The sequence below is a fragment of the Schistocerca nitens genome, chromosome 12 (genome assembly GCF_023898315.1).
Source record: "Schistocerca nitens isolate TAMUIC-IGC-003100 chromosome 12, iqSchNite1.1, whole genome shotgun sequence".
NCBI classification, from domain to species: Eukaryota; Metazoa; Arthropoda; class Insecta; order Orthoptera; family Acrididae; genus Schistocerca; species Schistocerca nitens.
This window is the reverse complement of record NC_064625.1, coordinates 22,088,598-22,101,841: the sequence shown is the minus strand read 5'-3', so window position 1 is coordinate 22,101,841 and position 13,244 is coordinate 22,088,598. Positions and strand designations below refer to the sequence as shown.

General features: G+C 44.9%; 2 protein-coding genes across 3 annotated transcripts in view; one reads left to right on the top strand and one right to left on the bottom strand.

Annotated features, from left to right (window-relative positions):
• The window catches only part of LOC126215279 (epidermal growth factor-like protein), a 46,877-nt gene extending 43,627 nt beyond the window's left edge, over positions 1-3,250 (bottom strand). For both annotated transcript variants that reach the window (XM_049941969.1, XM_049941968.1), the window contains exon 1: positions 3,102-3,250. In XM_049941969.1, the coding sequence (XP_049797926.1) occupies positions 3,102-3,199 (98 nt within the window). In that variant the 5' untranslated portion in view covers positions 3,200-3,250. The remainder of the gene's footprint in view (positions 1-3,101) is intronic.
• The window catches only part of LOC126215327 (circumsporozoite protein-like), a 97,647-nt gene continuing 87,600 nt past the window's right edge, over positions 3,198-13,244 (top strand). Inside the window, exons 1-2 of the mRNA XM_049942009.1 lie at positions 3,198-3,266; positions 3,383-3,500. Of these exons, the coding sequence (XP_049797966.1) occupies positions 3,198-3,266; positions 3,383-3,500 (187 nt within the window). The remainder of the gene's footprint in view (positions 3,267-3,382; positions 3,501-13,244) is intronic.

The following is a 13,244-nucleotide window of genomic DNA, read 5'->3' as shown; positions in this document are numbered from 1 at the left end:
CCTTTCGAGGGCAAGTGCTCTACAATCTGAGCTGCCCAAGCATGACTCACGCCCCGTCCTCACAGCCATGTCCCATAAATGTCTGATGGGATTCCTGTCGGTCGATATGAGTGGCCAGATCATTCGCTCGAATTGTCCTGTATATTCTTCGAACCATTGACGAACAACTTTGGCCCGATGACATGTCGAATTGTCTCCAGAACACGAAGTCCATGAATCGCTTCAAATAATCTCCAAATAGCCAAACATAACATTTCCAGTCAATGGCCGTATCAGTTGGACCACAAGACCTAGTTTAGTCCATCGATACTCTGGCGTTAGGAACTTGCTTATTAATAATAGTGATGCTGTAACTGTTGCTTGGTAATATTTACTGACAAAATGCGACCTAACTCTAGATTGCGTACTTACTGCTATCCTGTGTGGCCGTTTTCTAGAACGACTTTAAAAGAGACAGAGATTATTAACTGATCACCGATACGTCAGTTCTCGATTGTGTTCAGGAGACGTACGGATTGATTGCGTGAATAATTGACCTTTTGACCCCGATTGCCTCCACGCAATCAGAATCTTCGATGAAATTACCTAAGAGACCTATTTGAATATAAAAATGTGAATGAAAGCAAATTAGTGGAATTTCGTAAGAGAATGATTAACAGATCGGAAGTTGAACACATTAGTGGTCTCCCAAGTACAATCGAGACACCGCGATAAAGAGCGAACCTGTAACAAAGCTCATATACAATTTGAACATCATTTTTGGTTACTGAAAGAAAAGAATAAGAAGAAAATTACTGCATCGTAAAATATTAATATATCTTGAACAAATTAGCATTAAACTTGTAGACATAGACAAATACACAATAAATGCATGACTTACATCTGATATTTCTTTTGTACATGGCGCACTCCAATAATCGGTGCTTTGTCAGTTCGTTCCTTCTTAAAATTAAATGTCCTTGTGTGCGCGTAAGTACATTATATCTTCAGCCCAGTTACCGAAACGTTTGTTCCTCGTTTCACATAGTTTTTACACAAAAGAAAAATACAACTTATAGCAATGTAGTACGTCTTAACATGTCGGAGACAAAAGAAGTACAAGGGACAATGAAATCTCTAGAATATTTCTTAACAAAAGATAGATTGTTCTTTCTTCTGTTTCGCAGCTTCTTGCTATCAAGCGCTGTGGCAATGATATTAAATATCTGCGCCCAGCGGGTTATATAGTTTATTTAGAGTATTTAGACGCTGGACGCGCGTCTTGGTATAGGCGCACATTAAAAAAGTAATTCTTCTCTTTACTCTCGAGCTGTGATACTTAGCATCTTTGCGAACTATAGCTCGTTGGCTGTCCTTTTCTTTTATGACAAATACCTCATATGCAAAGCAAGTGAAATCCAATAATATTACAATACACAGCCCATACCACTATGAGCCATCATCAGGTTCAAAAATGTTCAAATGTGTGTGAATTCTTATGGGACTTAACTGCTAAGATCATCAGTCCCTAAGCTTACGCACTACCTAACCTAAATTATCGTAGGGACAAACACACACACACAGCCATGCCCGAGGGAGGACTCGAACCCCCGCCAGGACCAGCCGCACAGTCCATGACTGCAGCGCCTGAGACCGCTCGGCTAATCTCGCGCGGCTCACCAGGTTCCACAGTGCCTTGTTGACAATTTAGGTCAATGGCTTTGTTGGTCTGCCAGAGACTAGAATCCTACCATCAGCTCTTCACAACTGAATTCGAGACCGACCTGACCAGACTACGGCTTTCCAGTCGTCTGGGTCCAGGCGATATGGCAAGAGCCCAGGAAAGGCGCTGAAAGCGATGTCGTGATGTTAGCAAAAAGCACTCGCTCCGGTCGTCTGCTGCCATGGCCCATTAGCGCCAAATTTGGCAGCAGTGTCCTAACGGTTACATTCGTCGTTCACCTCAATTTGATTTGTGCGGTTAAATGGCTCTGAGCACTATGGGACTTAACATCTGAGGTCATAAGTCCCCTAGAACCTAACTAACCTAATGATACAGTGATTAAAATTCTTCTGGGAATTATGCCGCGTCATTGCTACACAACAATAACAAACTAGAATGAGATTTTCACTCTGCAGCGGAGTGTGCGCTGATATGAAACTTCGCAGGAGAGCTCCTGTAAAGTTTGGAAGGTGGGAGACGAGATACTGGCAGAAGTAAAGCTATGAGGAGGAGGCGGCGTGAGTAGTGCTAGGGTAGCTCAGTTGGTAGCGCACTTGCCCGCGAAAGGCAAAGGTTCCGAGTTCGAGTCTCGGCCCGGCACACAGTTTTAATCTGCCAGGAAGTTTATTATAAAACTAAAACCGACGTTTCGGCCGAATTTCAAAAGGCGTTCCTCAGGGCACGAGCAAGGCCTTTGCAATTCGGCCGAAACGTTGGTTTTAGTGTATTATTGTTGTTAGTTTATAGCAATGACGCGGCGTAACACCCAGAAGAATTTTAATCACTATGACGCCGGCCACGGAAGCCTACGTTCTTACAACCTAAGGACATCCCAGACATCCATGCCCGAGGCAGGATTCGAACCTGCGTCCGTAGCCGTCGCGCGGTTCCGGACTGCAGCGCCTAGAACCGCTCGGCCACCACGGCCGGCTTTGTGCGGTTATTTCCCGTGGCATTGCTTGTCTGTTAGCACTGACAGCTGTGCGCAAACGCCGCTGCTCTCGGTCGTTACGTGTAAGCCACTGTGTTGTCCGTGGCGAGAGATGATGCCTGTAATTCGATATTTTCTGCAGATTCTTGACACTGTGGATCTAGGAATATTGAATTCTCTGACGATTTCGAAAGTGGAATGTTCCATGAGTGTAGCTCCAACTACCATTCCGCGTTCAAAGCCTGTTACTTCCCGTCGTGCGGCGACAGTCACGTCGGAAACCTTTTCACGTGAATCACCTGAATACAAATGGCAGCTCCGCTGATGCTCTGCCCTTTTACACTTTGTGTACGCGCCACCACCACCATCTGTATACGTGAGTATCGCTATCCCGTGAGTTGTCACCTGAGCGCAGATGGGATGATTAATAAAATGTGAAACAGATCCGTATCCACTGTCGTGACTTACCCGTATGAATCGTAGCAGTCAACCGTGCCCCTGGCGGCGGTCTGAGCTACTAAGCAGGCAGCAGTGATGGCGACGACGTAGACTACCAGCGGCGACATGACGGCGACTGGAGAAGAAGCAGCGGTCTACGGCGATTGTCTGCCCGTGACAGTGGGACCGATCTCGGTATATTTTATAGAGCTCGAAAGCGTTACATAAGGCTGGTTGCGAGTGCTGTTGCGGATACCGCAGATAAACGTTTCTATCCGCAGAGCCCATCTTTCCTGTCTGCGCTTCCGCAGGTCGCGGCCGAGGAGAGGAAGTTCCGCGTGGATTCGCTGGGAAAACAAGCTTGGCGGTTTTGGAATGACATATTGGAATGGGTAGTCGATTCGGCGGAGGAGGTGCTAACGAGACATGGTAGGTCTTCCTTCTTGGAAGCACACCCTCAGAAATGAAAGTATCTTGGTGTACACTCTAAGACAGAAAAGAAAGGACTCACCACCAAGGAATTATCCGAAAGGGGCAGAAAGTAACATTCATGTACGGTACAAGCAGTGTACGTGTACGTGTACGTGTACACCTACACCTACATTTATACTCCGCAAGCCACCCAACGGTGTGTGGCGGAGGGCACTTTACGTGCCACTGTCATTACCTCCCTTTCCTGTTCCAGTCGCGTATGATTCGCGGGAAGAACGACTGCCGGAAAGCCGCCGTGCGCGCTCGGATCTCTCTAATTTTACACTCGTGATGTCCTCGGGAGGTATAAGTAGGGGGAAGCAATATATTCGATACCTCATCCAGAAACGCACCCTCTCGAAACCTGGACAGCAAGCTACACCGCGATGCATAGCGCCTCTCTTGCAGAGTCTGCCACTTGAGTTTGCTACACATCTCTGTAACGCTATCACGGTTACCAAATAACCCTGTGACGAAACGCGCCGCTCTTCTTTGGATCTTCTCTATCTCCTCCGTCAACCCGACCTGGTACGGATGCCACACTGATGAGCAATACTCGAGTTTACGTCGAACGAGTGTATTGCAAGCCACCTCCTTTGTTGATGGACTACATTTTCTAAGGACTCTCCCAATGAATCTCAACCTGGCACCCGCCTTACCAACAATTAATGTTATATTATCATTCCACTTCAAACCGTTCTGTACGCATACTCCCAGATATTTTACAGAAGTAACTGCTACCAGTGTTTGTTCCGCTATCATATAACCATACAATAAAGGATCCTTGTTTATATGTATTCACAATACATTACATTTGTCTATGTTACGGGTCAGTTGCCACTCTCTGCACCAAGTAACTATCCGCTGCAGATCTTCCTGCATTTCGCTACAATTTTCTAATGCTGCAACTTCTCTGTACACTACAGCATCATCCGCGAAAAGCCGCATGGAAATTCCGACACTACCTACTGTACAAATGGTTCAAATGGCTCTGAGCACTATGGGACTCAACTGCTGTGGTTATCAGTCCCCTAGAACTTAGAACTACTTAAACCTAACTAACCTAAGGACATCACACACATCCATGCCTGAGGAAGGATTCGAACCTGCGACCGTAGCAGTCCCACGGTTCCGGACTGCGCGCCTAGAACCGCGAGACCACCGCGGCCGGCACTACCTACTGTACAGACAAGCAGTGTACATGTACAGACAAGCAGTAATGAAGAGTAGGTTGAAGTTTAAGACATTGTTCACGAAGAATCAATACGCAAAGAAGTGGGTTACAGAAGTACTAAAGAATCGCGAGATACGCTTGAGGTTCTCTAAGGCTCAGTAGGCAGTACAGTTGAAGAGGAATGGACACCTCTAAAAAGGGCAATCACGGAAGTTGAAAAGGAAAACGTAGGTACAAAGAAGGTAACTGCGACGAAACCATGGGTAACAGAAGCAATACTTCATTTGATCGATGAAAGGAAGTACAGAAATGCTCCGGGAAACTCAGGAATACAGAAATACAAGTCGCTGAGTAATCAAATAAGTAAGAAGTGCAGGGAAGCTAAGACAGAATTTGCTGCAGGAGAAATGTGAAGACACTGAAAAAGAAATGATTGTCGGAAGGAGAGACTCAGCATACAGGAAGGTCAAAACAACCTTTGGTGACATTGAAAGCAGGGGTTGTAACATTAAGAGTGCAAAGGGAATTTCACTGTTAAATGCAGAGGAGAGAGCGGATAGGTGGGAAGAATACATTGAAAGTCTCTATGAGGGGGAAGGTTTGTCTGATGTGATAGAAGAAGAACCAGGAGTCGATTTAGAAGACATAGGGTGTCCAATGTTAGAATCAGAATTTAAAAGAGCGTTGGAGGACTTATGATCAAATAAGGCAGAAGGGATCAATAGCATTCCATCAGAATGTCTAAAATCATTTGGGGAAGTGGCAACAAAACGATTATTCACGTTGGTATGGTGACGTACCATCTGACTTTCGGAAAAATATCATCCACGCAATTCTGAAGACTGCAAGAGCTGACAAGAGCGAGAATTACCTCACAATCAACTTAAAAGCAAGTTGCTGACACGAATAATACACAGAAGAATGGAAAAGAAAACTGAGGATGTGCTAGAAGACGATCAGTTTGGTTTGAGGAAACGTGAAAGCATCAGACAGGCAATTCTTAGTTGCACTGACAATGGAAGCAAGAATAAAGAAAAATCAAGACACGTTCATAGGATTTGTTGGCCTCGAAAATTCGTTCGTCAATGTAAAATGATGCAAGATGTTCGAAATTCTGAGAAAAATAGGGGTAACGTATATGATGGAGAGACAGGTAATATACAATATATACAAGAGAGAATAATAAGAGTGGGCGACCAAGAACGAAGTGCTCGGATTAAAAAGGGTGTAAAACAGGGATGTAGTTTTTCGCCCTACTGTTCAATTTGTTCATTGAAGAAGCAACGATGGAAATAAAAGAAAGGTTCAGGAGTGGAATTGAAGGCGAAAGGATACCAACGATACAATTCGCTGATCACATTGCTATCCTGGGTGAAAGTGAAGAAGAATTACATGACATGCTGCATGGAATGAACAAGCTAATGAGCACAGTATAACGATTGAGAGTAACTCGAAGGAAGACGAAGGTAATGAGAAGTAGCAGAAACGAGAAGTAGCAGAAACGAGAAGTAGCAGAAACGAGAAGTAGCAGAAACGAGAAGTAGCAGAAACGAGAAGTAGCAGAAACGAGAAGTAGCAGAAACGAGAAGTAGCAGAAACGAGAAGTAGCAGAAACGAGAAGTAGCAGAAACGAGAAGTAGCAGAAACGAGAAGTAGCAGAAACGAGAAGTAGCAGAAACGAGAAGTAGCAGAAACGAGAAGTAGCAGAAACGAGAAGTAGCAGAAACGAGAAGTAGCAGAAACGAGAAGTAGCAGAAACGAGAAGTAGCAGAAACGAGAAGTAGCAGAAACGAGAAGTAGCAGAAACGAGAAGTAGCAGAAACGAGAAGTAGCAGAAACGAGAAGTAGCAGAAACGAGAAGTAGCAGAAACGAGAAGTAGCAGAAACGAGAAGTAGCAGAAACGAGAAGTAGCAGAAACGAGAAGTAGCAGAAACGAGAAGTAGCAGAAACGAGAAGTAGCAGAAACGAGAAGTAGCAGAAACGAGAAGTAGCAGAAACGAGAAGTAGCAGAAACGAGAAGTAGCAGAAACGAGAAGTAGCAGAAACGAGAAGTAGCAGAAACGAGAAGTAGCAGAAACGAGAAGTAGCAGAAACGAGAAGTAGCAGAAACGAGAAGTAGCAGAAACGAGAAGTAGCAGAAATGAGAAGTAGCAGAAATGAGAAGTAGCAGAAATGAGAACAACGAGGAACCGAACATCAGTATTGATGTTCACGAAGTAAATGAAGCTAAGGAATTCTGCTACCTAGACAGCAAAATAACCAATGACTGATGGAGCAAGGAGGACATCAAAAGCACACTAGCAATGTCAAAATGGGCATCCCTGGCCAGGAAGGGTCTACTAGTATCAAACATGGGCGTTTATTTGAGGAAGAAATTTCTGAGGATGTACATCTGGAGTATAGCATTGAATGGTCTAACAGAAAGAAGAAGGTTCTGCTGCTAGGTAGTTCTCACGAGCAGTTGCAGGAAGTGTTGGGGAGTGAGTACCAGGCCACCAGCATTGTGAAGCCTAGTGCAGGTTGGCTCAAGTGACAGAGCATAGCGGCGTTATGTAGGAATTTTGGAGGATGAGATAGTGATAGTGGGTGGGGCAGGGAACAGCCTCGATAGGGACGGAGAATATAATGTAGGCAGTGACCTGGTAAAGATAGCTACTCAAACTGATGGCACTAATGTGCATTTTGTGCAACTGTTTCAGCGTCATGATCGGCCTCACCTTAATGTGGCTCTTTGGCGCGTTAACATGGGGCTGGGAAGGGCGCTGATGGCAGAGGGCATGGGTCATTTCAGTGGTGCCAGTTTGGTCTATCGGTAGATCGGGAATCAATAGGCATGGCCTGCACCTCAATAGGTATGGAAGGGGAGGCTGGCTAAGCTTATAGGTGACAGTGTAGTGAAGGGGTGGGGGGGGGGGTGGGGGGGGGGGTGGGGGGAGTGGGGGGGTTACTCATGGAAAAATTCCTGTAGTAGTTGGTGTTAGAACTGCACCTTTTTTTAGAGTGAAGTCAGCTGATAGGTATACCTGCTTGAAGGAAGTCCCTCTAACTAAGGGATCTCCTTCAGAGGACGTCATGTTTCCAAGCAGAGAAGGAATTAGCATATTTCATCAAAATATAAGAGGTATTAGAAATAAACTTAGCGAACTGCTTATAGATGTTGACTCTGAAATTATTGGTATATCAGAGCACCACTTAATGATTTGACAGTTCAGAGGCTTCCTTTACCAGGATACATATTAGCTGGCTGTTTTTCAAGGAGTCCATTGTAGGGTGGGGGAGTGGCCATGTATGTAAATAGCAGTATACCAGATATTCCATTTGAGGCCATAGATGTATCGCGGCACTGCCCTGAACAGGTATTGGGATGTTGTGCAGGTGCAGCTGAGTTTAGTGAAACTAAACTTCTAATTGTTGTTGTTTATAGGTCCCCTAACGCCGACTTCATAGCATTTCTGCTCAAGCTAGAGAGGCTTCTTGATTCACTTTGTAGGGAGTACCAGAAACTAGTTATATGTGGTTACTGAAATATTAATTTTGTATATGATTGTGCAAGAAAAAAGATGTTGATAGATCTCCTAAATTCATACGATGTGATGCAGATTGTGTTTTTTCCAACTAGGGTGCAGGGGAATAGTAGCACAGCCATAGACAATATTCTTATTCATTCTTCATTACTAGATGGGCATTCTGTCAGCAAAAGGGTGAAAGGCCTTTCAGACCATGATGCACAAATGTTAACACTAAAACGCTTTAGTACTCAAACAAACGTCATATTTAATCAAACTATGCAGCGCGCGGGAAAAACGAACACACATTTCCTTAATTTATTATGATGATCCTTTCTCCCTATGTAGGTCGGCGTCAACAAAATATTTTTGCACTCGGGGGAGGAAGTTTGTGATTGAAATTTCGTGAGAAGATTCCGCCGCAACGAAAAACTCCTCTGTTTTAACAATGTCCTCCCCAAATCCTGTATCGTGTCAGTGACACTCTCTCCTCATTTCTAGGCAATACAAAACGTGCTGCTTTCTCGATGTGCTCCGTTAATCCCATCTGGTAAGGATCCCACACCCCCAGCAGTACTCCAAAAGAGGATGGGCAAGCATAGTGTGGGCAGTCCCTTTCATAGATCTGTTGCATAAAACGCAGTCTTTGGCTAGCCTTCCCCACAACGTTTTCTGTGTGTTCTTTCCAGTTTAAGTTGTTCGTAATTGTAATTCCGAGGTATTTAGTTGAATTTACTGCCTTTAGATTTGACTGGTTTATCGTGCACCCGAAATTTAACTAATTCCTTTTAGCAATCATGTTGATAACATCACACATTTCATTATTTAGGGTCAATTGCCAATTATGTACATCTGCATATATACTCCGCTAGCCACCAAGCGGTGTGTGGCGGAGGGCACAATTCGCATATATATATATATATATATATATATATATATATATATATATATATATATTTCGCCCCCCCCCCCCCCCGCCCCCTCTGTTCCACTCACGGATCGCGCGAGGGAAAAACGACTGTCTGGGCGCCTCAGTACGAGCTCTAACTTCTATCTTTGAATGGTGATCATTACGCGATTTGAAACTTGGTGGTAATAATATATGCTCTACATCCTCAGTGAAGATCGGATTTCGGATTTTAGTGAGCAGCCCCTTCCGTTTAGCGCGCCGTCTATCTGCAAGTGTGTCCCACTTCAAACTTTGTATGAGATTTGTAACGCTCTAGCGATCGCTGAATGTACCAGTCACGAATCTTGCCGCTCTTCTTTGGACCTTCTCAATCTCCTGAATCGGACCCAACTGGTAAGGGTCCCATACAGACGAACAATACTCTAATACTGGACGAACTAACGTATTGTAAGCTATTTCTTTTGCTGAAGGACTGCATCGCTTCAGGATACTAACAATAAACCGCAATCTAGAGTTCGCCTTACCCGTTACTTGTGTAATCTGATCATTCCATTTAAGATCATTTCGAATAGTCACACCCAGATACTTGACGGACGCTACCTCTTCCAAAGACTGTGCATTTATTTTGTACTTTTACATTGATGAGGATTTTCGCCTTGTTATACGCACTAGGTTACACTTACTAATATTGAGAGATAACTGTCAGTCATTACACCACGGATTTATTTTCTGCAAATCCTAATTGATTTGTTCACAACTTTCGTGTGATACTACTTTCCTGAAGACTACAGCATCATCGGCAAACAGTCTAATGCGGCTGTCAATACCATCAACCGGATCGTTTATGCAAATCGTAAAAAGCAGAGGACCTATTACGCTGCCCTGGGGCACACCTCAAATTACGCTTGTTTCTGTTGAGGTCAACCCGTTCAGGACGACATGCTGCTCCCTGTCTGTTAGAAAATTTCTATCCAACCACATATGTCATCGGATAGACCGTAAGCGCGCACTTTATGTTGCAAGCGACAGTGCTGTACTGAGTCGAACGCCTTTCGAAAGTCGAGAAATGTGGCATCAACCTGGGAGCCGGTATCTACAGTCTGTTGTATATCATGCACAAAGAGGGCCAGCTGCGTCTCGCATGACCGCTTTTTCCTGCAGATGAGCTACTCAGAGTCTAGAAAGATCATTATGATTGAGCACAAAATACGTTCCACGATTCTACAACAAATCTGTGTCAGTGAAATTGGCCGGTAATTATGTGCATCCGATTTTCTACCCTTTTTTATAGATTACTATGACCTGGGCCTTCTTCCAGTCCCGTGGAGCTGTCCGCCGTTCCAATGATCTCTGATAGATGACGGATACGAATGGTTCTATATTTGTGGCATAGTCAACATAAAATCTTACGGGGATACCGTCTGGGCCAGATGCCTTCCTGGCGTCTAAGGATCTTAACTGTTTTACAATACCAGATACACTAAACACTATGTCAGCCATCCTTTCGTTTGTTCGATAATTGAATGGGGGAATGGTGCTGCTGTCCTCTGCCGTAAACGAGTTTTTGAAGGCTACGAGTTTTTAGGGCACCATACAGATGTCTTTCGTAAATCGTTTTGCAATTTGTTTTGATGTTCTGATGACTTCAGTAGACGATAAACGGTAGCATCATCTGCAAACAAGACAGCTGCTCTGTCTCATAAATCGTTTATGTAGATAAGGAACAGTTGACGGCCTATAACACAACCTTGGTGAACGACAGAAATCATTTCTGTTATACTCGACGTCTTTCCGTCAGTTAAAAACGGTAAAGAGCTGTACGTTATTACCCCAGTTTAATCTCACTCAACTGCTGACATCTGCGTATGTCGCTCACACGCCTGTCTGCGAGGTCTATTTACTGTCCAGCTGAGTACACGGAATGAAATTCACATATGTTTTATACCCTGTCATCGGCATATCTCCTGTTTACTATCCTCGCCAGCTTAGCGGCGAAATTGCACTGCAGCGTCCACACATTCATCCATCGGCCGCCAAAGTTTGCAATTTTTAATTTTCCGTCGGTACGTGTACGAATATCGACGTGTGACCAGTTTCCGTAACTCCTTCGTGGCACGTAGTCTTTTTTGTTTTGTCTTAGAGGGTATTAAGGGGCAAAGCGAACTGAACACCTGGTTAGGGTATCAGCACAGTCCTGTTTCCAAGAAGCTACCGCACAGTGCACTATTATTAGTAGCAGAGGAAAAAATTGTTCACACCCGGAAGGTACCAGCTAATTTCGTTTAACACTGCAGTAGCGTCGGTGATGGCGTGGCTTCGGCGAGATGAACAATACCCGTGTGTCTTTGAATATGTGATATCCAGCTGAAGGCATTCGTTGATGACCGGATCCAGTACGTGTACCAATTTGCTTGGATATACACTACTGGCTATTAAAATTGCTACACCACGAATATGACGTGCTACAGACGCGAAATTTAACCGACAGGAAGAAGATGCTGTGATATACAAATGATTATCTTTTCAGAGCATTCACAATAGGTTGGCGCCGGTGGCGACACCTACAACGTGCTGACATGAGGAAAGTTTCCAACCGATTTCTCATACACAAACAGCAGTTGACCGGCGTTGCCTAGTCAAACGTTGTTGTGGTGCCTCGTGTAAGGAGGAGAAATGCGTACCATCACGTTTCCGACTTTGGTAAAGGTCGGATTGTAGCCTATCGCGATTGCGGTTTATCGTATCGCCACATTGCTGCTCGCGTTGGTCGAGATGCAATGAGTGTTAGCAGAATATGGAATCGGTGGGTTCCGGAGGGTAATACGGAACGCCGTACTGGATCCCAACGGCCTCGTATCACTAGCAGTCGAGAAGACAGGCATCTTAACCGCATGGCTGTAACGGATCGTGCAGCCACGTCTCGAGCACTGAGTCAACAGATGGGGACGTTTGCAAGGGAACAACCATCTGCACGAACAGTTCGAAGACGTTTGCAGCAGCATGGACTATCAGCTCGGAGATGGTGGCTGCGGTAACCCTTGACGCTGCATCACAGGCATGGGCGCCTGCGATGCTGTACTCAACGACGAACCTGGGTGCACGAATGGCAAAACGTCATTTTTTCGGATGAATCCAGGTTCTGTTTACAGCAGCATAATGGTCGCATCCGCGTTTGGCGACATCGCGGTGAACGCAGATTGGAAGTGTGTATTCGTCATCGCCATACTGGCGTATCACCCGGCGTGATGGTATGGGGTGCTATTGGTTACACGTCTCGGTCACCTCTTGTTCGCATTGACGGCACTTTGTACAGTTAACGTTTCATTTCAGATGTGTTACGACCCGTGGCTCTACCCTTCATTCGATCCCTGCGAAACCCTACATTTCAGCAGGATAATGCACGACCGCATGTTGCAGGTCCTGCACGAGCCTTTCTGGATACAGAAAATGTTCGACTGTTGTCCTGGCCAGCACATTGTCCAGATCTCTCACCAACTGAAAACGTCTGGTCAATGGTGGCCGAGCAACTGGCTCGTCATAATACACCAGTCACTACTCTGGATGAACTGTGGTATCATGTTGAAGCTACATGGGCACCTGTACCTGTACACGCCATCCGAGCTCTGTTTGACTCAATGTCCAGGCGTATCAAGGCCGTTATTACGGCCAGATGTGGTTGTTCTGGGCACTGATTTCTGAGGATCTATGCACCCAAATTGCGTGAAAATGTAATCGCATGTCAGTTGTAGTATAATATATTTGTCCAATGAATACCCGTTTATCATCTGCATTTCTTCTTGGTGTAGCAATTTTAATGGCCACTAGTGTAGTATGGAAGGGCATGCGATGGCCACACCGCTCTCCCTGCATACTTACCACACCGTGGAGACGCTGCTATACGATCCAGTGATCTCTCAGTTGGTCTCTTGAGACTGAGTACATACTGTAACAGTCCTCCTACCAAGGAAAAATGCTTGGCAGTACTGGGAATTGAATCTAGGTCCTTCGTATGGCAACCATGTATACTGACCACTCAGCTACGCAGAAAGACTGGTAGGACACAAACTGAGGCATTAGAAAATAGTTAACAATTTTGGAATATCAGGGATGA